This window comes from Staurois parvus, unplaced genomic scaffold (genome assembly GCF_062004578.1).
Source record: "Staurois parvus isolate SC_StPar_1 unplaced genomic scaffold, SC_StPar_1.0 ptg000020l, whole genome shotgun sequence".
Taxonomy (NCBI): domain Eukaryota; kingdom Metazoa; phylum Chordata; class Amphibia; order Anura; family Ranidae; genus Staurois; species Staurois parvus.
In genome coordinates, this window is record NW_028317816.1 from 1,521,115 (window position 1) to 1,548,683 (window position 27,569).

At 39.7% G+C, this 27,569-nt stretch overlaps 1 protein-coding gene across 2 annotated transcripts in view; it reads right to left on the minus strand.

Moving 5' to 3' along the window:
* The window catches only part of ELMO1 (engulfment and cell motility 1), a 533,930-nt gene that overhangs the window by 163,074 nt on the left and 343,287 nt on the right, over positions 1-27,569 (minus strand). For both annotated transcript variants that reach the window (XM_089687036.1, XM_089687028.1), the window contains one exon: positions 15,712-15,848. In XM_089687036.1, coding sequence (XP_089543162.1) covers positions 15,712-15,848 — 137 coding nt within the window. The remainder of the gene's footprint in view (positions 1-15,711; positions 15,849-27,569) is intronic.

The window sequence follows — 27,569 nt, forward strand, 5'->3', positions numbered from 1 at the left end:
CTTCACACCATCTACATGACAGACAGCCCAAATAAGTACTAAACTACAGCACCAAAAAAAAAATAAAAAAAATGACAGGATAATCCCTCGTATATTTTTTTAGGGTGTGTTCAACCATCAATATTTCCAGGAGCTGTTCATTAATCTGAAAATGTAATGGCTATATAAACATAATTTATATAAATAGATGTGCTGTGTATTTTATAAATGGACTAATTAAATATCTCATATATATTTAGGAAATTCTGGTAGAACACATAATTTTATCATCATGGTGTTTGTTGCAGCCCTGATTCTTCTCTAGAAAGCAAAGCCTGACAGCTAAAGAAGCCTGTTTAAAATTCTGAGCACACTCCGCAGTTCTGACAATCTGTATTCTACCGTCACATCCCAGTCAGACATCCCCACAGCTAACAAGTCTCTTTCTAGTTCATTTTCAGGTATTATCACTTAAGCGTCATTTGTAGTATCACGTTTACTCCGTAAATACAACCGTTTCATACAATTCTGGACTTCATATTTAAAGCCATCTCTGAACAAATACACAGATTAAACAGAAACAATTCCAAAAGTGAATTAAAAGTTTGCTTTTATGTTACATTGTTATTTCAGGGGAAAGTTCAATTAGTGGTTATAGCTTCATACAGTTTCTTCAGCCACTGATGGTCACCCAAAACTTCAAGAAAAATAAGGAACAGATTCCCTGCCTTGATTTCTCCATTAATTCAAAGACAGAAATCAGTGAGTCAGATTGAGACTACTATATTCTCTTGAACTGCAATTGATTTACAATGGCAATACATGAGAATACTGCTGGTATCTCTGTATTCCCTGCATAGTGTGATTTACCAAATGTTGTATTGAACTGTTATTTAAAGGGAGAAATTCACCTTTTGAATATGCTACATATTATAATACCTTACTTCAGGTGTAAAATGTTCAGTACCCTCTCCTTCTTCCCTGTGACAGCAGGTGGGGGTTCCTCTTACCCACAGCTGCTGTAACATTTTAAAAATCGGCAAGGCTGTGCGGGGTTTTGCCAACACTTCTACATCATTCATTTGCAGAGATCTGTGAATGAATAAACTACAAGTCCCTTCTTCCACTGCAGCAGACAGACTTGTTGCTTTAATGGACTGCAAGCAGTCTGATCAGTGCCCTTATCATCCATTCACACTCCCTCTAGCTTTCAAACTAAAAGCCCATAGAGAGGTATGGTCAAAAAGCTGGAGGGGGGAAGAGTGCAGGAGCCTGACACTGGAACTCACAATCTATTAATCGCGGGTGCAGTACTTTGCAGGCTTCTATAAAAAAAACCAATAAATGCACTTTTTTAACCTGCAAAAAATGTGCATTTTTTTTATGTTAAAGGTAAATTTAGTCTGTACCTGTAACTAAATTTAAGTCTGTACCTAGAGAATTAGGGAGGCTACCAATGTGGACCTTCTCAACCACTTTTTTAGCAAAGCCATTATTTCATTTTTATGAGAATGTACATGTAGTCTTTTATGCATGTACAAAGGGGCTGGGACAGTAAGTTTTTTTGTTATATTATTATATTATATTATTATTTATTTTTTTTAACTTTCTGTTGTTATTTTTTTTTTTTACTTTACTACACCAGGGTCACCAAGACCAGTGGAAGATTTCCCCTCTAAGCCTGTTCTGGTGACAAAATTTGGAATTTTCTTTGGATTATCTTGGTGATAACAATAAACAGAACAAATTGAGATGGTGAATCTCCCTAATGGGGACACAGACAGCAACGAAAACCTGACAGGAGTTCTAATCCCTCTCCAAAACTAAAAATAAAGTTTTGCCTTAAGTTAAAGCAGAATGCCACTGCATCTGAGCACCACAAACCAAAAACACTTTTATTTTTTATTAAAAACTCATTTTTAATACTTAAAGCAAACTCACCTATCCATCTATGTCTCCATGGTTCGTTTTGCTGAAAATTCACATTGAAAAACACCCCCTACCATTTCTGGTCATGGCCATCTTGAGTAAGCACATATAATTCATGTAGCATTTATTTCCTAGAATCTATCTGCCCTTAGCTCAGGAATACAGGCAGGAGGGTGTGCTTAACTAAGAAAACCCCTCCTCCCCTCCTGAAGACCCTTGGGATGTATGACATAATTTGCCTAGGCATGAAAGCCAGGAAGAAATGTAGAAAAACAAGTTTAAAAAAATAAACAGGATATACTTTGTATGTATTTCCCAATGCTAGCAGCAAAGGGATTAAACATAGTCAGTGTTGACTTAGAAGGTGAAGTTCCACCTGTTTACATGGAGTTAATTTATATATTTATATTTCTGGAATTTATGATCCAATAAGGTATTGCCATCTGCAATATTATATATTTTTTTTCTTAAACAGATGCTGATATACACGCATTAAGTAACCAGTGGCTATCAGAGAGCTTCTTATTACTTATTTGACTGGTTATTTAATGTCAATTACTTTCATCCGAGAAGAAAAGCCAACTAATGTTCCACTAATTACCATCCTGATTTTGCTACTGGTACACAAACTAATTCTTTGGTTTTGATTAGCTGATTCATATGCACAGTCATAGCTACATGATTCATGAAATTCCTTTCAGTAATGCCAGATAGTTTGTACTTCCACAGACACTAGACATCCACTTTATGGAGGCGAGGAACTTATTTACAGCAAGTGTACAGTATCTATCTATATATCTATTTCTTTCTTTCTATATATATATATACATATATATATACATACACACACACACATACATATATACACACACACACACAATCATGTGAAAACATATTCAACATATTTTCAACATATTTGAACAAGCAAACATTAGATCTTGATTCAAATAGTGCCTACAGATAAAGGTGATATACTGGAACAAATGGCAAATCGAATTGCCATGATGTATTCAATTTCATTATCTAAATTAAGGGTCTGCAAACAGAGGGCCACATTCTAGATTTTACCAATATTGATAGGCCGAAAAAATCAGTTACGGTATTTATAAATGAATGAATACATTTTAAATAATCCCATCAGAGACTTTCTGCATATCTGTGTCCCCATCAGAGCCTTTCCACACATCTGTGCCCCCAGCAGAGCCTTTCCACACATCTGTGTCTCCATTAGAGCCTTTCCACACATCGGTGTCCCCATCAGAGCCTTTCCACACATCTGTGCCCTCAGCAGAACCTTTCCACACATCTGTGTCTCCATCAGAGCCTTTCCACACATCTGTATCTCCATCAGAGCCTTTCTGCATATCTGTGTCCCCAACAGGGCCTTTCCACACATCTGTGTCTCCATCAGGGCCTTTCCACACATCTGTGTCTCCATCAGAGCCTTTCCACACATCTGTGTCTCCATCAGAGCCTTTCCACACATCTGTGTCTCCATCAGAGCCTTTCTGCATATCTGTGTCCCCATCAGGGTCCTCCACACATCTCTGACCCCATCAGGGCCTTCCACACATCTGTGTCCCCATCAGAGCTTATAGTGCAGTATGTTAAGGGAGAAGCCTGTTGTACTGACGTCACGCTGCCATGTCCTCACTCATCTTTGTGAGTGTTTTTGCCATTTGTTTCCCACGTTGATGTTTTTTACTTATTTAACCTCTAGCCTACAGGGCACTTATACCCCCTTCCTGCCCAGGCCAATTTCCAGCTTTCAGTGCTGTCACACTTTGAATGACAATTGCGCGGTCATGCAACATTGTACCCATATGAAATTTTTATAATTTTTTTGAGACAGAGCTTTCTTTTGGTGGTATTTAATCACCTCTGGGATTTTTATTTTTTCTTAAACCACTGAAAATCTTGAAAAAAAAACGTTTTTTCTTAGTTTTTGTTATACAATTTTGTAAATAAGTGATTTTTCTCCTTCACTGATGTGCGCTAATGAGGCTGCAGTGATGGGCATTGATAGGCTGCCCTGATGGACACTGATAGGTGGCACTGATGGGCACTGGTAGGTTGCACTGATGGGCACTGACAGGCATCACTGATGGGCACTGAAAGGCAGCACTGATACACGACACTGATATATGGCACTGATAGGCAGCACTGACTGGCACTGATTGGCACTGTTAGGTGGCACTGACTGGCACTGATAGGTGGCACTGACTGGCACTGATGGGTGACATTGAAAGGCAGCTCATATGGGCACGGATATGTGGCATTGATGTGCGCAGGTATGCACTGATATGTGGCATTGATTGGGCACTGGCACGTGGCACTGATGGGCACTGGCACTGATGAGCACTGACAGATGGCACTTCTGGGGCCACACTGATCATCAGGGCACACTGATCATCAGTGCCCTGATGATCAGTGTACATGTCCCCTCCACGGAAAGCCGATTACCGGCTCTCCTCTCCTCTCGAGCTGTCAGCATGAGAGCTCGAGAGGAGAGAAATGCCGATATCTGGCATTTCTGTGTTTACATGTGATCAGCTGTGATTGGACACAGCTGATCACATGACCGAGCCGACATCTTCGGCTCTTTCCGTGATCCGCTGTGTCCGGGGGACACAGCGGACCGGCGATCGCCGCGCTGTGCTCTCCCTGAGCCGCGCATGCGCAGTGAGAATGGTAGGACGTCATATGATGTCCTATCAGAACGAGAAAACCACCTTGTGCCCGTCATTGGACTATAGGGCGGGCGGAAGGTGGTTAATAAACATACTGCACTATAAGTGCTCCCTTTCTTCTGTGGCTCATTGAGCGAGCTTTTTCCTTCAAGTTGGGCTGAGTTTTTGCTGGTTTTGCCTATGGTGGATGTGTTCTGCTGGAGTCATTCCTTAATAGTGTGAGGCCAGTGCTGTTTCATCTCCATACCTTGAATACTTATCTGGTGATGTTTCCTTACTTGCGGAGGAGCTGTGTTGTATCATAATGCGCATCTAATATGCGCTTCTGGTGAGTGCATTTAAGAGCAGCAATTTCATCACGGAGTCACTTTTCACCTGATATCACAGATACAATTTGGACTTTTTGTGATATTTCATTTGAATGACTTTATTTATACTGATGTTTGGACTTTTCATTACTGTCACCATTATCAGTGTTTTTTTTATCACTTTTTTTCGCTGTCATTCAGCATGACACTTATTGACAAAGATTCACTATAGAGATTTTCACAATGCCTCACATATATTGTCTCTTTGTGTATTCACTATTGTCACTCTTTTATTAGCATTTTGTCTGTTATTAATATTCCATAGCGCTGCATCATACGTTTCATATTAATTCCTTTACTGGTGGTAGCTCTGTAGCTGGTAGCTAATCCATCTATTCATTTATATTGGGTTGGGTTGGATTCAGGTTGGAATTGGGTAGAATCATGATCAACCTGAACTTTAAGCTCATCCCTAGCAAAGATCAATGATGTGGGCAGTGGGAGAGGTGAGTATTTACTATATTCTTTTGCAGGAGGCATTCTTGCTTGCCAATTTTTCTTAGCAGCAGTACTGCTTTAAACAACAAGGATTTTACAGGGCCCAACTCAAATATTTATCTCCAGAAAAGCAAACCAACGTACAATTATACTGACAATATAAGCTATAATACTATGATTGATATAATCGGAACTCGCTTTAGTAGTGACTTGGAATGCTGCTGACAACCTGTGGTGTACTTTCACAGAAACACACCATGGAGGCATTATAAATTTCCTCAACAGACTAGCATGAATTATATATTTTGTGATATTAAAGTTCGCAACATTTTTAGAATTTAGGAAGGTACTATCATAACTTTGCTAGTGTCTCATCTAGGGACAGTCATTAGGACAGTCTTGTCCTAATGGACAGTCTTGGTCAGAATTAAAGCACTTTATTATTTTATTTATGCTGAGTTGACAAGGGATAGAATTGTAACGATTGAAAATCAGCATCTTTCATTTACTGAATCCTTTAGCATCACAGGCAACAGGAAACTTAGACTTTGATATTGCTCTCAGTCTAACCAATCTATAACCATTACTTGGTGGTCCAAAGTATATATGCATGACACAAAAAATGTAAGGTTGTGTCAAGGAAAGATTATAATACATATAATTGTATTTAAGATATTCATGTGTCTTTACAATAGGTCTATTTTCTTAGGATATTTTAAAAAACAATGGCTTCATAATTCCTTTTGTGCATCTCTAGTCCATTTGCCAGTTGTCTGACTTTTTCTTGCAGCTAGCAGTTTATAAGGCGTGCTCAGAATAACCCCAGCACTTATCACACAGCATTCTCACTCTCCAGCATGAGGCTTCTAATCTTTCTGGCTGTGTACAAGAGATAATGTATTACATGGTAATAAGGGCTGCCAGCTCTGCACTTCTCTGGTCTTTCCTCATTGCTAATCATATCCCAGCACATCAAGCAGAAAAGATGAAAGCTTTAAACTCTGCATGGTTAGGGTTTGCTGTCAACACCCTTTAGAATGCATCTTAAGTAATAGGAAGAATAGTTTGTTTGACATTATTATACTATTCATGCTTAATAATGCATCTGGGAAGTATCCAAAGAAAAGCACACCATGTTCAGTGATAACGGTAGCTAACTTATCAGCTTATACCTGTAAATGGAAATAAGAAACATGATAAAATGGCTGGACAGGAAAGATGAGTAAGTGGGCAGCGACATGGCTGGAAAGCTGTTAGAGCTTTTAGGTTCTGCCAAAACTAACTCTAGAATGTGTGTTGTGTGTGATAAGGGATATAAGACTGAAAACTCCTCTGGGGCAGGGATACATTCCACTGGTTATATACACTGTATGCATAATCAATAAGGTGCATAAAAATGATTTAAAAATACAATCTATCGGTGGGCACCCTCATAAATGTGTCTTATTTGCAGATCATTTGTTGCTATTAATAACCTCATCTTTGATTTCACTCCCTAATCTTCTCAAGACTCTTCAGGTATTTGGACATGTCTCAGGCTTGCAGGTCAATAAATCTAAATTGGTGGCCATGAATATTAACCTACCTTTGTCCCTGGTAGCCAGATTGAAGGAGGCGTTTTCCTTCTCCTGGAGTTCGGACTTTGTCCCCTAACTAGGAATCTGTTTGACACCCTCCTTATCCTCTCTATACAAGGTCAACCATCCCCCATCATTTAAAAAGCTAGAAGAGGATTTACGGGTTTGGGCAATTCATGATCTATCCTGGTTAGGCAGGACCCATTCGGTTAAAATTACTCTACTGCTACGCATTTTATATTATTTCCGCTCATTACCGATTGCTATAGTCCCTTTGGAATTAGCTATTTTCAAACCAAACTCATTTGTTTCGCCTGGAATGGTAAGGGACAGATTCTCTTTGCACATAAAATGGCTGGGGGGTTGGGTCTCCTCAATTTGTTGTGCTATTATCAACAAATGGAACAAATGGCTGGTAAGTCAGTTCCCCTAGATTTTTTAAAATGGCAGCCACGGAGACAGCGGATGCCAATCCTAGTCCTCACCCAGTCAAACTCTGAGTGTGTGGGATAGAAATATTCCAAATTTGATCTCCCCCTTCAAACCTTTATCCCATCTTCTTAATAATCCTAAATTTCCCCCGGGTCTGGACTCTGAAGCCTTCCAGTGGTGACTTAATGAGGGCCTTTTCCGAATAGGCCACTTTCTCACTCCCAGGGGCCCTTTCACTCTACAACATTGTCGGTCTAGATTAAAAATGCCCTCTTCTGAGACATTCTATTTTCTTCAAATTGCACACTTTTTGCATTCTTTAGGCCCTGTGGTTATAGATGATCCCACAGTCACTGCTTATGAATCCTGATGCACATGGGAGGCAGGCAATAGGAGAAGGATATTGACAATTTATAGCCTGCTGCTTACCTCCACTAATAAATTTCCCTATATGAGGACCTGGTACTCGAATCTCGCTTCTGAGAAAGATATCGAGCATTGGCATTCCACTTTCCACCTAGCCTATAAAGGAATTCTTAATATCTCCCTGGTGGAAGCAAATGTAAAGGAGATGACCAGATGGTATATGGTTCCTGCTCGGCTTTCAAAGTTGTATCCGACTTCCTAGTACCTCAGCTTTCAAGGTTGTCAGTTACTGGGTACGATGTATCATGTCTGGTGGGAGTGTCCGAAACTACGGGCTTCTGGAATACAGTGTTTGCTCTGATTCGTAAACTCACTGGGACTCCGGTTTCTCAGTCGCCCCAAATTGCACTCTTGAATGAGCCAGTGGAGGACCTGCCTCGCTCCACAAGAAAGCTGATCTTTTTCATGTTTCTAGCAGCCAAGCTCACGATAGCTCACTCTTAGCAAAAACCCTCGTTTTTTTTTTTTTTGTCACTGTATAGGCGTAAAGTCTCCTGGATAATGTTGAATGAACAACTTACTAGTGTACTCACTGATACTGTCAAGTGATTTGAGGCAACATGCGAACCTTGGGCAAAATATGTTCATGTGGATCTGTAATGCTTTTCCTCTAGCCTCCAAATGGGAGCCACATCTCTCTCCCCCCTCCGGGTTTTCATCCTCCTCCTTTTCTCCTTTCTCTTGTTTTCTGTTTGTTCTTCTCTTGTTCTTCTTGGACTATACTAGTTTGGTACAAGGGATCAAGCCAAGCTACATTTTGGGTCCTCGGCCTGGACTTCAAACACAGGACCGCAGCTAGCCCTGACAAGTATCTCTCCTCATGTAGGAGGTTTCTGACTTGTTAACGTAATGTGTGTTTGATTTGATTGCTTATGTCAGTTTGTAGTTGTTGCTGCTTTTACACTACCTGTATGTATACCAGGGCCCTGGCCCCACACAACAGTTTTTTTTTGTTACCATTGTACTATGTTCTGGTCTCACTGAATTACTCTTTTCTCTACTTTTGTACATCATACAACTATTTCAAAATATTGAAAGTAAAAAATACAATCTATCTTCGATCAAAATTACAATATTTAAAACTGAACTCAAGGCAGATATTGAAAAAGTTTGTAGTTCGTGATTATAAACCATTAGATTTATTTTTAACTGCTACTGGTATCTAAACGTGATTTGGTATAAGCATTTTGCAATCACCTGTACAGTAGAACTCAGCATGCGAACAAGAAGCCAAGTGTGTTGCATTCACACATTCTGACAAAAACATTCAGACAGGTGCTAAGTGACTATTTCTTCTGGAGGTTTTGATATTTTTTTTTATCATAGAATATACAGTGGAAAATGTAGGAAAACCTCAAGGTGAGCGAAAACAGAGCCAGAATATAGTAAATGGCATTATGGCTATGGTAAATCTAATTTCTGGCATTACCATGAGAAAAATTTAGCAGTCCTGCAACTTTTTGGTGGACTAACCTTTCATATTTCCAATCTGACCTCACTACAGAGGATCTGAAGCAATGAAGACAGGAAAATCAGATACAGGCTTCCTGTTAACCTTAGAAAAAGGCCAAAAAAAATAAATTTTCAATCTGTAGGCTATTATATTTTGAGAAAGCTTCAGTTACCATAAAATTGCTCACTAAACTAGAGTCAGCTGTGCACTGCTGGGAATAACTGCATTGGGAGTAAATGGGATTTTAAATGTTATTGCAAACTAAAGAAATTACCAAAAATGCTTATCAACTGAGAATTATTATACAGTAAACTGTAAATTGGAACAGATCACAATTGTGTTCAGATAAGTTAATGTCTTGACTTTTTAGACCCAACAGGACCTAATAATTTTGGCCATGAACAAAACAGACTTTTTATGGCCAATTATCAAAGTGGGTTAAATGACATAAGGGAACCCCACTAATCTACTTCATTAGCAAGTATTGTCCAGTTACTTTAGTGGTGTCGGAGGTAGGTGTAGGGGACGTACTGCTACATGGAGCAGTATGGGGCAGTATAACTGTAGTGTATTTTGTAGTCATGGCAGGAGTATGTGGTAAAACAGTGGATCCATGTGGCCTCCACCCCATATTTTATTCTACCCAACTATATGTTCTTGCGGGGAGTCAGAACAAAAGTAAATGAGTGCTGTTACGTAACAGGAGGGTGCCAAAGGGAGGCTCTTAGAGGGCTTTGATGGCATGTTAAGGTACACTTAAGGTGAAACTATGGCTTTAGAATGAAACATGATTGGCATGTAGTTTTTATTGCAGAATAGATTCTGCATGTCTCCTGTGAAATAAAGGTCCTGACTGCCTATGAGCAGCATTTTTCCTGAATGTTCATTGTGCTACGCATGCACAGCTCAGAGTACATTCTTGGCAAGACATGCCGCCCACATGAAAAAATGTTCATGCGCAGGAATTATGCTGTCCCCGAATGGCCAATCAAGGTGGCTGAAGATGAACCCACTAGAAGACTGGGAAAGACGGAAGCACAAGCAAGGGAACTTGCACAACTGAAGGCAGGTAGGTATAGCAGAGTTTAGTTCCCCTTTAAGGTGAACCTAAACAAAACAAACAAATTCTGCAAAGGACTGGCATCTACAGAACCCCAAATAAACAAAATGCCTGCTTTGCACATGGGCCCTTAAATTGTAAAGGAAAACATACAATTTGAGTGCAGAGAGGCCACTCCAGGTGGAAGCAGGTGAACAGTTGATCATGAGCTCACCACTGCTGCCTTGTTAATCATTTGCATGATGAAGAGAACTGAAAAGAATAGACACTGTGGAAAATGCTCTCAGTCAAGCACCTTAGTGAAGGTGCATCTTTATTAAGTGAGATAAAGTAGCAAATATAATAAAAGTTGACCAGCCTGAAGTGAACAGTGTGACTCCAAAGAATGGCCCGTCCGCTCTGAAGGGAGCCGAGATCGGAGAATGCTCCTGTCGGCTTCAAATCACGTGGTGTCAGCGTACCAGCATCCCGGGTGGTGTCATCACGCCAAGCTAAAGATGGCCGCCGGGCCTCCTCGTGGCTCCGGCGGTAGGAAGTGACGTCACGCTCTGCACAGCTCCTCCTTAGGCCTTTCGTGCTACAGGCACATCATCAGAGGGGAGGCTGTACAGCCTCCCCTCTGATGATGTGCCTGTAGCACGAAAGGCCTAAGGAGGAGCTGTGCAGAGCGTGACGTCACTTCCTACCGCCGGAGCCACGAGGAGGCCCGGCGGCCATCTTTATTGGGGTCAGTCAATGCTGTTTTTCACCTCTACATTTATGTTGTGATATGCATACTGCCCTATTGCTATGTCTGACCAATAAAAACATTTAAGAGCATACTACACTATCTCTGGCACCTGTTTTTTGGGGCTCCTTTGTGGAGCTGTTACTCCCACAGAAAGGGTGCCTTTACCAGCCTGAAGAGGGATTAATACCATCAGTGTGGATTACTTAAGTAGCCTTAAAAGGGACCTCTGGATCAGTCTTGGTGTTTCTGATGACCCACCGTGAGTAGGACGCCCACCACTCGGTCTTCGTTGGATCTGATATCTGGGATGATTTACCCTACATGCGCATAATCCATGCGTTTCTGGTGAGTGCGCATTGCTATTATTTCGAGGCAGTATATACTCCGGATGTGTATTCACCTTACCAGACGATACCACGGATATTGCACAGACTTTTTATATATATATATATATATATATATATATATATATATATACTTGGTTTTTATTTATTTATCAATTCTTGAGCGCTGCACTGTTTCTTGTTACATTGATATACTTATATTCTAAAGGTATTGTGGTTACCTGAAGTGTTCCAGCTGCTATATATATTTAAGAGCGCTCACTACACATTTCTTTATTATATTGCTATATATATAGCATTATATTGGTACTAAAATAAAATTCATTGCAATTGTGTGGTTGTGTATGGCAACTGAGCTCCCAGATGCAATGAAATCCCCTTGTATTTCACATGACAGGGTCCAGTTAAAAACAGTATTAGGTAACTGCTGAAATACAGATATTCCTCTATAACAAACGTTATTTGAAACTAATAATATGTGCATTTCTTTGGCGTACAGTTTTACTTTAATTCATCTTGCAGGATTACCTAAAGGGGAAAAGTGTGAAATTAAACAAAACTCGTAATCGTTTTGTAGCACCTTTTATCTCATATGAGGTGTATTTTACATTTCATTGCAGATTGTGTTTTTTATTTTTAGATGCATATTCAGTATATAGAATCTAGAGATTTATGAAAATTAATATAAATTGTGCTGTGCGGTTATGCGCACATTTTGCTTCTGATCAAAGAAATGAAGAGATTAAATGTGAATGGATACTTGGTTGTTATAGTATTATAATAACAGCACACAATATTTTACAGTATGCTTAAGGCATTGAGTTTTGTAGTTACGGCATAGTTTGTAGGTGATGTGCAATTAAAAAAAAAGACGAAATGCCGGCTTTGCTTCACTAGAAATCGGAAAAGCTCCACTTGTGTAGAGGACCCAAGGCTGATTCCACTCTGAATACCCTTCATTTTCTCAGCAAATATTATTATAGTTAATTCCATACTCATGGTTGGCACAGGAACCTTTATATTGGGCCTCACTTAAAATAAATACATTTGCTGTCCATAGCAATCAAATCTTTTCTTTATTCACATTCTAAACTGCCCACAAACAGTAAATCTAACAACCCAAAAACTAACATTTAATTTCTTGTGCCTATGTGGGTTTCCTCTGGGTACTCCGGTTTCTTCACACACTCCAAAGACATGCTGGTAGGTTAATTGGCTCCTGTCTAAATTGGCCCTAGTATGTGTATGTATGAATGTGAGTTAGGGACCTTAGATTGTAAGCTCCTTGAGGGTTAGGGACTAATGTGAAAGTACAATATATGTAAAGAGCTGCATAAACTGACGGGCCTATATCTGTACCTGTAATAATAATAATAATCAAAAAATATTAATAAAGCATAGGAATTGCTCTCAGCCTCCTCCACATTTTTTTCTATAGTGATCTGACTTCTAATTAGAGGATGGTTACATTCATGCACCATCATCTCACTGTATGTAGGAATATAGGCACCCTCTCTTGCTTGCTCCCGAAATGAACTAGAGACCATGATTATTATTAATCAGGATTTATATAGCGCCAACAGTTAGCAGAGCGCTTTACAAAATGAAGGTAGACATTACAGCTACAATACAATTTGGTACAAGAGGAAACAGAGGGCCCTGCTCGTTAGAGCTTACAATCTAGGAAATCTATAGGAGTACATGACTGCAATGAACAAGCACTGCTCAGTCCAAACAAACAGAAGAGAAGGATAATAGAAGAGGTTCAGGAGCTCAAAGAAGACATTACAAAAAAATGGAAAAACATAGGAAACAAATTCATGAAAAATAGTTTACAGGGCTATTAAAGTGTTACTAAACCCAGTACCCTCCATTCACTATATCTGGTCTCCCACAGTAAATATTTTTTTTAATAAATATAAACTGCTAAATACCTTTTCTCACCAGCAGTTAGAGAAGTCTTGTGACTTCTAGCAGTGTCCAGCCAAGCACATGTTAAAACTTGTAGGAGGAGTTTTCATTCTGCTCTAGGAGGATGCAGAACCCCTGACCTCTGTCTGGACAGCGCTGAGTGGCCCTTTGCTGATCACATGCACTCTCCCAAGAAAAAAAAAACCTCTCTAGTAATACACACCAACCTGAGTATATGCAGTGTCTCCACAAGATATCTCTTATCAGGAGATTAGAGGGGGACCCTGGGAGAAGGGGAGGATCAGAGAAGTCAGGATCAAACAACTTTTTTTTTTTTTTACACAATGCAGAGGATTAACCCCTTAGGTTTCACATTGAGTAGAACAAGCATGCTTTACTGCATATACAGACTGATTTTACTGTTGTGGGTTTAGAAACACTTAAGGTAGTAGATGTGTATGGATTTTTTAAATAGGAGAATTATTTTGTGTAACTTTAAGGCCTGGTTCACACTAGTGTGATTTCAGATGTGACTTGCATGACAAGGCAAATCATATTGTTTTCACTGGTGCCCAACCACATCAACGCCACTCAGCATGGAGTAGCTTTGTAAAAGGTTCCTGTACTACTTTGTTGCAATTTCAGTGCGATTTTGGTCCCATAGAACATACAAACCTTATCAACGTTGCATGCAAGTAAAACTACATAATCATACTGAAAGGTGAATCAAAATCGTATTGCATCAGTGTGAACCTAGCTTAAGATATTGAGATTTTAATGATTAAGTTTACATATCAAATTAACAATTACAGGAGCTGTAAGATTTTCATTTGTGCCCAATGCAGGCACTTACATTCTTATGGTGTGCACATATGTCAGCGAAACCCAGGTAATAAGGCTACTTTCACACTAATCTGTAGCAAAAACAAATATGCAATCTTCCAGCATTTTTACCGTGTTTATGGTGCATTTTACACAGTACATGTGACCCAAAAAACACAATGTGGGTGTGTTTTTGCCATGTTTTCCATGCATTTCAATGTGGATGTGCAGTTTTGATGTGTTTTGTAACCACTTGCCCTCCAGAGGATTTACCCCCCTTCCTGACTAGGCAATTTTTTGCGAAACGGCACTGCATTACTTTAACTGAAAATTGCGCAGTCATGCAACACTGCACCCAAATAAAATTTATATCCTTTATTTCCCATAAATGGAGCTTTCTTTCAGTGGTATTTGATCGCCTCTGTGGTTTTAATTTTTTGCGATATAAACAAAAAAAGACTGCCGATTTTGAGAAAAAAAAAACTATATTTTTGACTTTTTGGTATTAAACATGTCCAGTAAAAAAAAATTAAAAATCAAATTTCATCCTAAATTTAGGCCAAAATGTGTTCTGCTACATGTCTTTGTCAAAAAAAAAATCACAACAAATGTAAATTAATAGGGTTTCTTGTAGTTATAGCATCTACGAATGGCGATATGTATACTGGAATGTTTTTGTTTTCTATACTAGTAATGGCAGTGATCAGTAACTTATAGCGGGACTGCGGTGGGCATTCTGACACTGAGGGGGGGGGGGAACTGTCACTGACACCCCCAGTGACACGAATACAGTGATCAGTGCTAAAAAGCACTGACACTGTACTAATGACACTGGGCAGGATGGGGTTAACATCTAGGGCAAAGGGTTAACTGTGTGCTGTATATGTTGTACTGTGTCAGCACATTGCTTTGTATGCCTCTGCTATGCAGAGCCATATAAAGCAGTGTGCTGGAGCTGGCAGGGGAGAGATCTGTATTGTTTACATACAGACCTCTCCCCCATCAGTAATACTCGGTGCTGGCGGGGAACCACAGCCGAGACCCAGTGATCGACAGCTGAAGCCACCAATGGTGGCGCAGGAAGGGCACGTGCGCTCCCTACCCGGAAATGAAAAATCGTGTTTATATGCACATGATTTTGCGCAGCCGTGCCACCCTGTAGCAGTATTTCTGCTACAGGGCGGTGGGCAAGTACTTAACCACATAAAAAATGCAGCAAGCAGGAATTTACAAAACATTGCGGATCCGCAACAGACCAGCATGAAGAATTCCATAGGATTACATGGTCACATGGTTTTCATCCACTTTTATTAATGCAAAAGCGGAAGAAAAATGGACCAGAGAGAAAGCAGCCTAATATGTGCCTACATTCACCTACTGTAGGTTTATAAACCAGCCCCTTAGCAAAAGCAAATCATTATGTATAAACACATACATATTACATAAGACAATGGACTAAAGCTTTAATAGAGACTTTGTGTAATGTTCTTTTCAAGGTAGTTAGGACAAGAACAAATGATTTGGTACCTTTAAAAGAGATACTTTTTCCTACCTTGTTGAAGTCTTCAGAAGTTGCCCTCATTTCTTTCCAAGTCTTGTTCAGCAGCTGGATGCAGATACAAAAGAACTCCTCAAACGCTCGATCGTGTGTGAAGAACATAGGGTGAAAATCATTGCAGGTTTCACTTGCTATATAGAAAAAGGAAAAAAAAAAAAAAAGGTAAGACTTGCATTTCCCTACGGCTTATAATCAGTATTAAAAATATCTCAGGTTTATACAGAGGACAATGTTTCATGTATTAAGGAATATATCTACAAACAGTATGTGGTCAGTGATGAATGTAAATACAAATAGCCCAACGTCCCATCTCTCCTCAGTCCCAGACATCTTTCTGTAAAGCCTACTTAGTTTTAGGTACAGGAGTGAAAAGGCATTTTAAACAAAGGGGAAAAAGGGCATTTACAAAAACGCTCAGAACAAAGTACACCATTTCTGACATTAAGGTTGCTAAATGTGATGCTTACCATGAAATGTTCAGAACGGTGAAACATTTTAGTGCCTTTAAAGAAGAGGAAAAAAAAGATCTTTTCCAATATAAAGGCTCTTTCATGGCATAGGGTTTTCATAACTTAGATTTAAAGCTGAACTCCGGGCATAAAAACCTTTATTTAAGTATATCCCTCAATAGCCACTAAGGATATGAATCCACTTTTTATATACACCACACTTCCAAGCCCAGATATTACCTAGTAAAAATAGTGATGACATCATCACTGAACTGTACAAAGCAGAGTTCTGTGAGGGACCCAGCAGGTTCTCCAACTACTGACTGTCTGCAGAGATCTACTGGAAGGGCAGAAAGCAGTGTATCACAGGAAGCCTCTGAACAGAGGCAAAATACAGTTGATGTATGCTGGATTATGGCACAAATCTAGAAGAAATACGCAAAGTATGCCTAGATTCAAGTAAGAATGCAGATGCTTATATTGAGACAATGCTTGCTTTTCACAGAGTTCAGATCTAAAGTTAAACCAAAAATGTAATATGTTGGAATACATTGCTCATGTATTTTGTGTAAGAACTACATCAGTATTCAGTAGAGATATATTCTTCAACCAGTAGATGGCAGTGTTTATAAGTTTGTAGCTGCATCTATGGTATACTAAAGTTTCCTGTTTCCTTGTTGCAGCAAAACAGAAAACCACATGTGGACTGTGCTCTGTCTGTTCTGTAAGGCTGTATACAGAATTTCTAAAATAATATATTGCTGTTTACGAATCAGTAAATGTGGTGGCTGTATTGTTTTTTTTTTCAGGCTTCCCCTCCATTTTCACCTGGTGATCTGGCCAGTAACACACCTCATGTATTAGTGTCCATTCACATATATATGGATTGGATGTGGTTTGAACCGCATCCAATCCGTATGACATGTGAAATAACATTTCTTCCTATGGTATCTATTCACATATGTATGGTGCACTGGCAGTGTGGATTCAGTGTGGTTTTAAAAAGAGTCATGTCTGATTTATGAGCAGTTCAGTCCAGTTCAGGTGCGGATTACAGGCTATTGACTTCTATGGGAAACATTTCTAAACCATATATTTATTTATTTCAGGTACTTATATAGCGCCATCAATTTACGCAGCGCTTTACATATATATTGTACATTCACATCAGTCCCTAACCCTCAAGGGGTGTACAATCTAAGGTCCCTAACTCACATTCATACATACACATACTAGGGCCAATTTAGACAGGAGCCAAGTAACCTACCAGGATGTCTTTGGAGTGTGGGAGGAAACTGGAGTACCCAGAGGAAACCCACACAGGCACATGGAGAACATGCAAACTCAAGGCAGGTGGTGCCATGGTTGGGATTTGAACCAATGACCCTAGTGCTGCCAGGCAGATATGCTAACCATTTAGCCACTGTGCTGCCCATATGTGTGAACAAGATAATATCCTGAGCTAATCCTGTCCTGAACTAGATGTAAACCTGATGTGAACCTGTGAACAACTATTGTATCAATTAGCTGTGAAACCTGAGCTTCAATCCGCATCGCACATGTGTGAATCAGCTTTTAGAGTGCTCCCAGTCTGGATGAAGGAGCAACAGAGACACATTTGGACAGCAGCATTGTCAGTCTGGAGGGAGGGGAGTGTTTGATGCACTAACAAATTTACACTTAAAAACAGAAGTCAAATTCCAGCTAGTGTTTTTAAGCATTTAGAGCAACATTTTTGTTCCATTTGGGGTAAAAACTTTACATAAACAAATAGAAAGCTGATCATTGTAAGCATCACTGTCAGTGTTAAATGGTTTGTCTAAACCCTCTAACTAGTACATCTGCAGGACAGCTTGTTCTGTTGAAAAGAACAGACTAACTGACAGGATCACAGGATGAAAATAAAGGAAAGAAAACATAAAAAGAAAACAAATGAAGCCATCACATTTAAGAATGTGTAAGCTGAAATATATTGAATGTTTGTCTTTAGGTTTAATACTGCTTTATGGCTCAACTCGAGTATAATAATAAAAAAAAAAAAGTTTTAAAGTTTTAATATTTGTGTTAGAACTCTTATTGCTATGACCCATTGGGAAGGTTTCCCTTCGCTTACTGGCCAACTGTAACCAGGAAGTAAGAAAAAAGCTCTTGAAGTCTTGATGTAGCAAAGCATTTATGTAATACAACAAAAAGAGCCCTATCAGGTATTCATTGCTGTCATCATGCAGGAGACTTCCTCTCAAAGCTTGTTTTGATGATACTCCAAATTTCAGTACATGACAGAAAAGTGGAGGTGGGGAGGGGGGGTCTCCCCAATGGGGACACCCATTTCTAACCCCTTCCTAACTCAATATCTATTACACGCTCCTTCTACATCCATGGGCAAACAAGTGAATTGTTGAGAGGCCAATGAAAACCCATAAGACAACAGTAACACTGATCCAAGGCAAAAACACATATGCATTTTTTACAGGGAATGTGACTCAAAAACCGCACCAAAAACACAACACGGGTGCGTTTTAATAGTGCTTTCCACTGATTTAAATGCGGAGGTGGGTTTTTGGTGTGGTTTTTATACAGCACAAAACCTGCACCAAAAATGCAGCAAGCAGGACTTTAAAAATCGCAACGAATCAGTGTGAAAATTTCTATAGGAATACACGGTGACATATTTTTCATCAGCTGTATTTTACTGCAAAAGCAGATGAAAAACGGATCAGTGTAAAAGCAGCCTAACACTTTGAGGGCCAGTTCACACTATACAAATGCAGTCCAAATGCGTTCTGCATGCGTTTTTGCATACACATTTTTTGGCATGTTCCGTGCGTTTTTTACATGTTCCAGTGCGTTGTTTATGCATTTCAGTTCATTTTTCCCTCTCTCTTTCTTCAATTTAAATAGGGACATGTGCGTTCCAGTGCGTTTTAGTGCATTCCAGTGTGTTCCTGTACATTTTTGAAGCATTTTACCATGTTCCAAAACAATTCTGTGCAGAAAAAATGCAGTATGTTCTACTTTTTTGTCTGCAACTAGAACACACTGGAACTGCAAGCACGGATGTGAACTATGACATTGACAACCACCTACTTTCTGTGTGTTTTGAATGCAGAAAAAAGCAACTAAAACACATGTAGTGTGAACTGGTCCTTACTATATTATAACCAGGTGCGGACTGACAACTCATGGGGCCCCCGGGTAATAGGGGATCATGGGGCCCCTGTGTCCTTGCCCAAACTCAAAAAAGTCTATGAAAAAGGTACCAGGGGCATCTCATGGGGCCCCCTATTGACCCCGGGCCCTCGGGCAGTGCCCGAGTTTCCAAATGGTCAGTCCGCCCCTGATTATAACCCATCTGATCATTATTCAAGCAACTAACATCTGATAGTACATTACATACAAGTGCCTTGTACTGACATGTCACTTTTACAAATCCGTTCTTTGACCATAATTGGTACTTGGGTACTTTTAGATCTACAAAATTTGGAACCATCATGGTAATTGCATCTATACTGGCTTTGAACCTCACAATCCAAATATAGCTATAGGACCCACTGCAGGGACTGTTCGCAGGCAAACAGCTGGAATCGGCTATTTTTCACACATCTTCCTATTAAAGTAGCTTGCAGGGCAGCATTTTTAAATTCAGTTTAACTACAACATTTTATACTGAACACACTAAACTGTAAATGTTTCCTTAGATTCATACCTTGATTTCACCCAGAGGTAAACTCTAATTCCTTCATTAAGTCTCTTACCGTAAGCCATTAAAAGCAATGCAAAGAACTAATGTTCTTATAATTGGAAAGTTCTTGTTAATGGAAGCAGACATGCTTCTTTTCAAAGGCACTTAGCAGACATTGTGACCCTTGGCAGATTGACACCAGGCTGAAATTAATACAGCTACTGGCCTGTTGTCAATCAAAACATCACAAAGCTGTGTTTATTGAGGCACTGTCTTAGCAGGTAATAACAAGCACATTACACATTACAAGGCCAATGACTACAGCAACATAAAACAAATGATTGAATTTTGTGTCTGCTATAACTACAATGAAGTTAGTTGGCTTCGGGAGGATGTCCCTTTAAAAAGGGGTCAATCTCGAAAGTATAATGGTTCAATACTATAAAGAATGTAAAGTCTTTTTCATGTTATTAAAAAAAAAAAAGAAGTTGCATCTGAGCTAAATCATGCAATTTACGAAGTAAGCAAAGATATTATGATCTGTGGTTACCAAGGTGTACTGGGGAATACAAAATCATGAGAGACTATAGTCTTTTATTTCTTATCAGGCACAAAGATTAGATGGTAGCAGAAAGCACTTGAGTAAAGTCCTTGCCATCTGCTGATTATTACTTAGCACAGCAGCTCAGGCATCTGCTAAGCACACTTGCCATAAGCAAGAATGCTTAAACAGAATGCTTGACATGCAACCTGCCCTTACCAACAGGTTAGTCTGTCTACTAATGACATTATTGAAGGTCCGTATAATTGTTCATGTCTTGGGTATGGTTTAGACTTTGTTTATACTCAGCTATTGGCCTGTTATTTATGGTCAGTCATTACTCCAACACCCGGTCTCAGACCTGACTTCTGCTGAGGAGTGGTTCATAAGTCTGTTGAATCTGCTATGGTCTGCTCCTTGCTCTGACCATCTGTATGAGGATATACATCACTCCACCTTCTGTCCTGCCTTTAGTTAGGTGGCACTCCTGATGACACAAACGGGGAGATTTACTAAAATGGAAGCAGGCACAATCTGGTGCAACTCTGCATAGAAAACAATCACCGTCCAGGTTTTATTGTCAAAGCTTCATTGAACAAGCTGAAGTTAGAAGCTGATTGGCTACCAAGCACAACTGTAACAGATTCTGAGCGCTCCAGTTTCAGTAAATCTCCCCCAATGAGTCCACTGAACTCTGACACCATCTAAGTCTGGCCAAAGGTTTACCTGTTCCCAAAACACTGTTTTAGGCTTGTATTTAACAGGTCTTAAAGCAGAGTTTAACTCAAAAGCAAAGCTCAGTTTGTTTGCCTCCTCCCCCCTCCACTGACATATTTGGCACCTTTTGGGGGGGGGGGAGTGGGTACCTGGTTTTGACAGGTATCCGCTCCCATTTCCAGATCAGTTCACTGCAGCAAAGTGAGCCAGAAGTTCGGCCTCCTCCTCCCTCCAGCAGTCTCCTGGGAACTTTCACTAATTAGGAGGTGCGGCGCGACTTGCGCATGCTCAGTGGGCACCAGGCTGGGAAACCGCAAGCTGTCACAGCCTGGTGCCCACAGTTGAGATGCCAGAGAGAAGGGAAGAATGACGGCGCGGATGAGAACATCATTGGACTCTGGGACAGGTAAGTGTTTGCTTATTAAAAGTCAGCAGCTACAGTTTTTGTAGCTGCTGACTTTTTTAATAAACACATCAATGGCTGGAACTCCACTTTAAAGTAAGCCAAGCTTTCCTTGAAGATGATTACTATTGGAGAAAACCTTTTTGTTTCTAAATAGTTGTTAAAAGAGAAACAATGTCCTATCTAATACTACATTACCTACAGAAAAAAAAAAAAATATATATATATATATATACACATACATACACACACACCACAGACTTATATTAGGAAGATGACAGAAACATTTTTTCTCTGGCAAATAAATTTAAAAAAATGAAAATTTTGACTTCTCATTTGCTTTTAACACACAACTGTGCTGTAGCTTTAAACTGTAATCTCTCCAGAACAGAAATCCATCCTGCAACGGCATGTCAAACATGAATAAACATGAGAGGAGCAAAGACCTGCAAGCAATAAAGTGCAATCTGTTAGGCTTCGATGTGGCCCAAAGCGATTTATTAGCGGAAGCATTTTGAGCATGCATTAGTCAAAAAACCTCAGGCTTTTATATTTACATCTATATATAGAAGTCCTCAATCTACCTTCAGCATCAGATTAGGGACATGCTAATTCAGTTTTCAAAACAGCAGTGATTGAATCAAACCCTTACTGCACAAACATACAATTATACACAGTTTAGGCACCAGCTAATGCACTGTGGCTGCATCAGTGATGACCATAACAAAGCCTTCGGCAGAGTACAGAAATAAACTTGAATATATAGAAATGATCAGCAATACCATTTTATTAAGGATCTATATTTTAAAATACTACTACATAGTCTCATGATTTACTACAACAAATTAATGAAACTGAAGGGATGCCATCGTTATTTTTTTTGGTTAGTATCTGTGGTTTTAAATGAAGAATTGAGTACTTCCCAATAAAGTGTTACTAAACCCACAGCAGTAAAATCAGTCTGTATGTGCAGTAAGGTATGCTTGTTATACTCACTGTGGAACATAAGGGGTTAATCCTCCTCATTGTATGGAAAGGCTGTTTGATCCCATCTTCTCTGATCCTCCCCTTCTTCTACTGTTCCCAATCCATCGGCTGATAGTACAGAGCCTTTGGGGTAAGCTGTACATGCTCAGTTTAGTGTGTATTGCTATTTTTTTTTGGGGGGGGGAGTAAATGTGATCAGCAGAGGGCCAATTTGTGCTGCAGCCTCATAGGACAATTGGGGGAGAATGAAAACTCCATCTACAAGCTTTAACCAGTGCTCTGTTGGACACCAATAGAAGTCACAAGACTGCTCTAACAGCTGATGAATAAATGTATTTAACAGTTTATATTTACTAAAATAATTGCATTTCCATGTTCTGTGTACTGTGGGGGACCAGATATAGTGAATGCAGGGTCCTGGGTTTAGTAACACTTTAAAGCTAAATTCTAAGTAGATAACTAAACACACATTAGAAACATATACAGTATACGGGAGCAGTTTTAACTGGAACTTCCAGATCCTAGGACTTTCTAAGCCTAATAACCAAGCCAGGCTTCTTTGCAGCAGAAATATAGAACAGCCTGGCCCCCTGGCTTATTTCGGTGACTGGACATAGTAGCAGCAGCCACAATCCGAAGAGCTCTTTCCTCTGAACACTTTGCATTCACCCGCTCTCAGCATGCTACTTTTCAACACACTTGCATGCAACACATGCGACTGGCTGCTAATGTTTCCCCTCTCTCTCTCAGTCTGAGCGCTGATGCTACATCATTTGCATCTTTTTGTTCTTTTGTTTATTAATAGATAACTGCATTGAACAGTGTTTTTTTTATCTAGAGTGTAGCTTATTAGTGACACCATTGGCGCTTTGAAAGACACGAGTGACAAAAAGGAAGTTAGAATGAACCAAACTGCGCAGCAGGGGGCGTCGGTATCTGATAGTCCCATTTGTGTTGCATTTGAAGATTCTGCTGGAGGCCAAAGCCTGAGGAACGAGGGTATGACAGGTAAGTATAAAGAGTCTGCTGCTTTTTTTATTTAAAGGATAGGGTCACCTTTTGCCAAAAAATAATAAATGCACATTTTTTTGCAGGTAAACAAATGTGCATTTATTAAATTTTCTTGCAAGAACCTGTGAAGCATTGTACCAGCGAATAGCAGCGACTTGGTGCCATGCAGGTCTCCTGCAGACCTGTCAGTACATCCTGTAGAGGCAAGCAGATGCACTGAAAGGAACTATCAATGAACTACCACGGCACTCCACAGTGCCATGGTAGTTCATTGAGAACTACAAGTCAACATCTGCTAAGGCTGTCAGGACTTGTAGTTCACTCGTTCACAGAACTCTATAAATGAATGATGCAGCCATATGGGCGGAGCCCTGAATGGCAGCGTGTTTTTTTTTAAAAAGCAGCAGCTTGTATGGGGAACTTCTCCCCATACCGCTGTCATTGGGGAAAGGGGAGGGGCAGCCGGACACCGGCTGCAGCATTGGGAACATGTTACATTTTCTACCCTAAAAATGGGTGGAACATGTTCCCAAAGGTGAACTTATCCTTTAATTTTTAAAATGGTGACACCGTTGTGTTAAATAGGTTTGCAGTAGGAAATAGGTCCATGATGAGGATTCAGAATTTTTTCTGCATGCTTTACACATTTTTGAGCAACAGGTAAACACATTAAAAGCTTCCCAAGACAAACCCTATCCCCAATGCAATTGTAAAGGGGATATATTTAGAAACAATATTTTTAGAACTACATATAGTGTGGGTTTAGAGGTAGGAAGGAAATTACAGAAAAAGTAAAGTGTAACTAAAGGCAAACCTTTTTTTTAATTTTGGAAAGAGTAAAGGAGGGTTATAACCCCTGGCAGGTTTTTTTTCCCCCCATCTATGCCCCATGGGGGGGTGGAGAATTTCCCTTTACATTCTGTCCCATAGCCACAACAGGAAGTGAGAGGAAATCCTTCCAAAGTGAAAGAATCCCAAGATGTCACCAAAAATAATGTCCCCAGTGAAGGATTTTCCCTCTATTACTGTTCCGATGTCAACCTAAAATTGGGGATTTTCTTTTCTTTCTCCAGATTTTATTACCGCATCTATGTTTAATGGAATAAAATATTTCTACTACATGCATTGTACGTTTTATGCTCCTACCTGTTCAAAACCATTCTGACGTTCATGGGCTATAGAGGTCCACGTTTTAATGTCCAAATCCACCAATGCATTTTAACACAAATCAATACATTTACAGGTAAGCTATTGTTTTAAAATGGTGCTAATTCACATCTGTATGGTGCATTCAAATATATGTAAACCCTCACCTTGCAAAACTGCACATTCAGTTTAAAATATAAATGAAAAGCAAAACATTTGTATATAGATATAAAAAAAATGATGGTGGTGGCTAGGGGTGGGGGTGTCAGGACAAGTCTGATTATTGGAGGAGAGCAGGCATAGCTAGAAAACTGACCACAATGTGTTCTCATGCTTAGTGTGGTCGGTTTTTAATAGGAAATACATGGTATAACAGGGACATATCAGGAATATGAAATGTTGGGTTTACATATTATTTAATGTGTGTTGTCCATTTTTAAAAGTGTCAGTGCATCCTATAGGGCACATAACTAATGACCCGGCAGCCCACTTTTCAGTTGGGAAACATTTATTGAAGACATTAGGAAGTGTTTATTACCTTGATAACATCAGTTCTTTTACAGATTTTTTCTTCTCCCCAGCTTTCCACTTCACTCCTTTATGTACAATTGTGATTGCAAAAATCACTGACATTGAATATAATAAAAGTTAAAATGTAACTCCATCATGAACAGTTTTTTTTACATCTTCATGATCAGAGCATGTGTTATAATTTTGCTGTGTGTAAACTGCTAATATCGTTGCAACCACTAGGCTTGGTAGGGGGTGCGGGGGGGCACTATGCTGATTTTCAGAGACAAATTTGGCTTTACATTTGTAGCAAGCTTTAAACAATAAAAATGTAAAGCAATTTTAAAAGTAAAGTAGTTTTAGTGTAGATGGATTAAAATTATCATTGAAAGAGAAAGTAAAAGAAAAGTAATAGAAAGGAAATCTTCCAATGGAGACACTAGTTCTGGAGAGCTTGGGGTCTCCAAGGGATTCCCTTAAACCCAGGACCATGCATTCACTCTATCGGGTCTCCCACAATACACAGAACATGGAAATGCAATTATTTTAGTAAATAGAAACTGCAAAATACCCTCTTTGGCAGTTAGAGCAGACTTGTGACTTCTATCAGTGTCCAGCAGAGCACTAGTTAAAGGTTGTAGGAAGTTTCATTCTCCTCCCCCTGCCCTATGAGATTGCATAACCCCTGACCCTCTGTCTGGACAGTGTTGATTGTCCCTGTGCTGATCACATGCACTCTCCCAAGAAAAAAAAACACTCTCTAGCAATACACACCAAACTGAGCATGTGAAGTGTCCCAGAGGCTGTATTCTTTCAGAAGAATTAATGAGGACAGTAGAATAAAGGACAGATTAGAGAAGACAGGATCAAACAGCCTTTTTACACAATGCAGAGGAAGAACCCCACAGTGAGTATAACAATCATGCTTTACTGCATATATAGACTGATTTTATTGTTGTGGGTTTAGTGACACTTTAATTTCCAGGGATTTCCTCCCACTTCCTGTTTTAGCTATGGGACAAGCAGTGAAGGGAAATCTCTTTAATGAGACACAGATGGCAAAAAAGAAACTGACAGGGTTACGATTATGATATGAAATTGTTTATCCAAAAATGAAAAAAAAAAAAAAGTTTTGCCTATAGATCCACTTCAATATATGTAAATTATCCAGGGAAGTAAAAAAAACAAACAGTATTCTCTTGCTTCTCTTGAATACAGGGATGCTAAACATATGCAATTCATATTTTGTGTATATTGCTCAATCTCAAAATATGCATGCTCATGTTACTTGGCAAAGCACATTTATATTTTCACATTAGTTTACCTCAATATCATGTTTTCATTAAACCTACAGGTCACCATAATCAGTAAGAGGTGGGCAGGCAGGTGCAGACTGACTAAGGTTTTCCAGCATTCCTGATCAGTACTCCCTGAGGTTAGGTGCAGCTGCACTACCCACACAGAGGACTGTGGACCCGCGGGCGGGTGCCATTAGTTTTAATGGCACACCGCCCGCACTGGAAAACGCAACTGTACTGGGAACCAATGTTCCCGTGCGGGCCGCGTTTTCCAAAGAAGTGCAGGGACTTCTTCCCTGCATGTCACGGGGCACAAGAGTCCATTTAAATGAATGGGCTCTCGTGCCCACACAAAACACGGCCAGCAGGCCGCATATATGTAAACCTGGGGTAAAGAATCCTTTCTTGCAGTGTCTGTTGGAGAACAATAGGCATATGAATTTCTCCAAATCCAGGAGTAATTGGCAGTATTAGGAAACTGCCGTCATAGTACCTAATGGTACCCTAATCGCAGTGCCTTAGTGGTTAGCACTTCTGCCTGGCAGCACAAGAGTCATCGGTTCAAGTCCCAGCCACGGCACTACCTGCTTGGAGTTTGCATGTTCTCCCTGTGCCTTGATAAAATCCTGTCTCAGAGATCTACAGACAATTCATTGGACTTCATGGCTTGGTTTGTGCTCTGACATGCACTGTTAACTGTGGGACCTTATATAGACAGGTTTATGCCTTTCCTGATCATGTTCAATCAGCTGAATTTCCTACAGGTGGACTCCAGTCAAGTTGTGGAAACATCTCAAGGATGAGCAGTGGGAACAGGATGCACGAGAGCTCAACTTTGAGTGTCATGGCAAAGGCTGTGAATACTTATGTACATGTGGTTTTTTTTTTCGTTTTTTATTTTTGATAAATTGCAAAGATTTCAAAGTTAACTTCTTTTATGTTGTCATTATGGGGTATGGTTTGTAGAATGTTGAGGAAAAAAATAATTTAATCCATTTTGGAATAAGTCTGTAACATAACAAAATGTGGCAAAAGTTAAACGCTGTGAATACTTTCTGGATGCACTGTATTATTATTTATTACAGGTACTTATATAGCACCATCAATT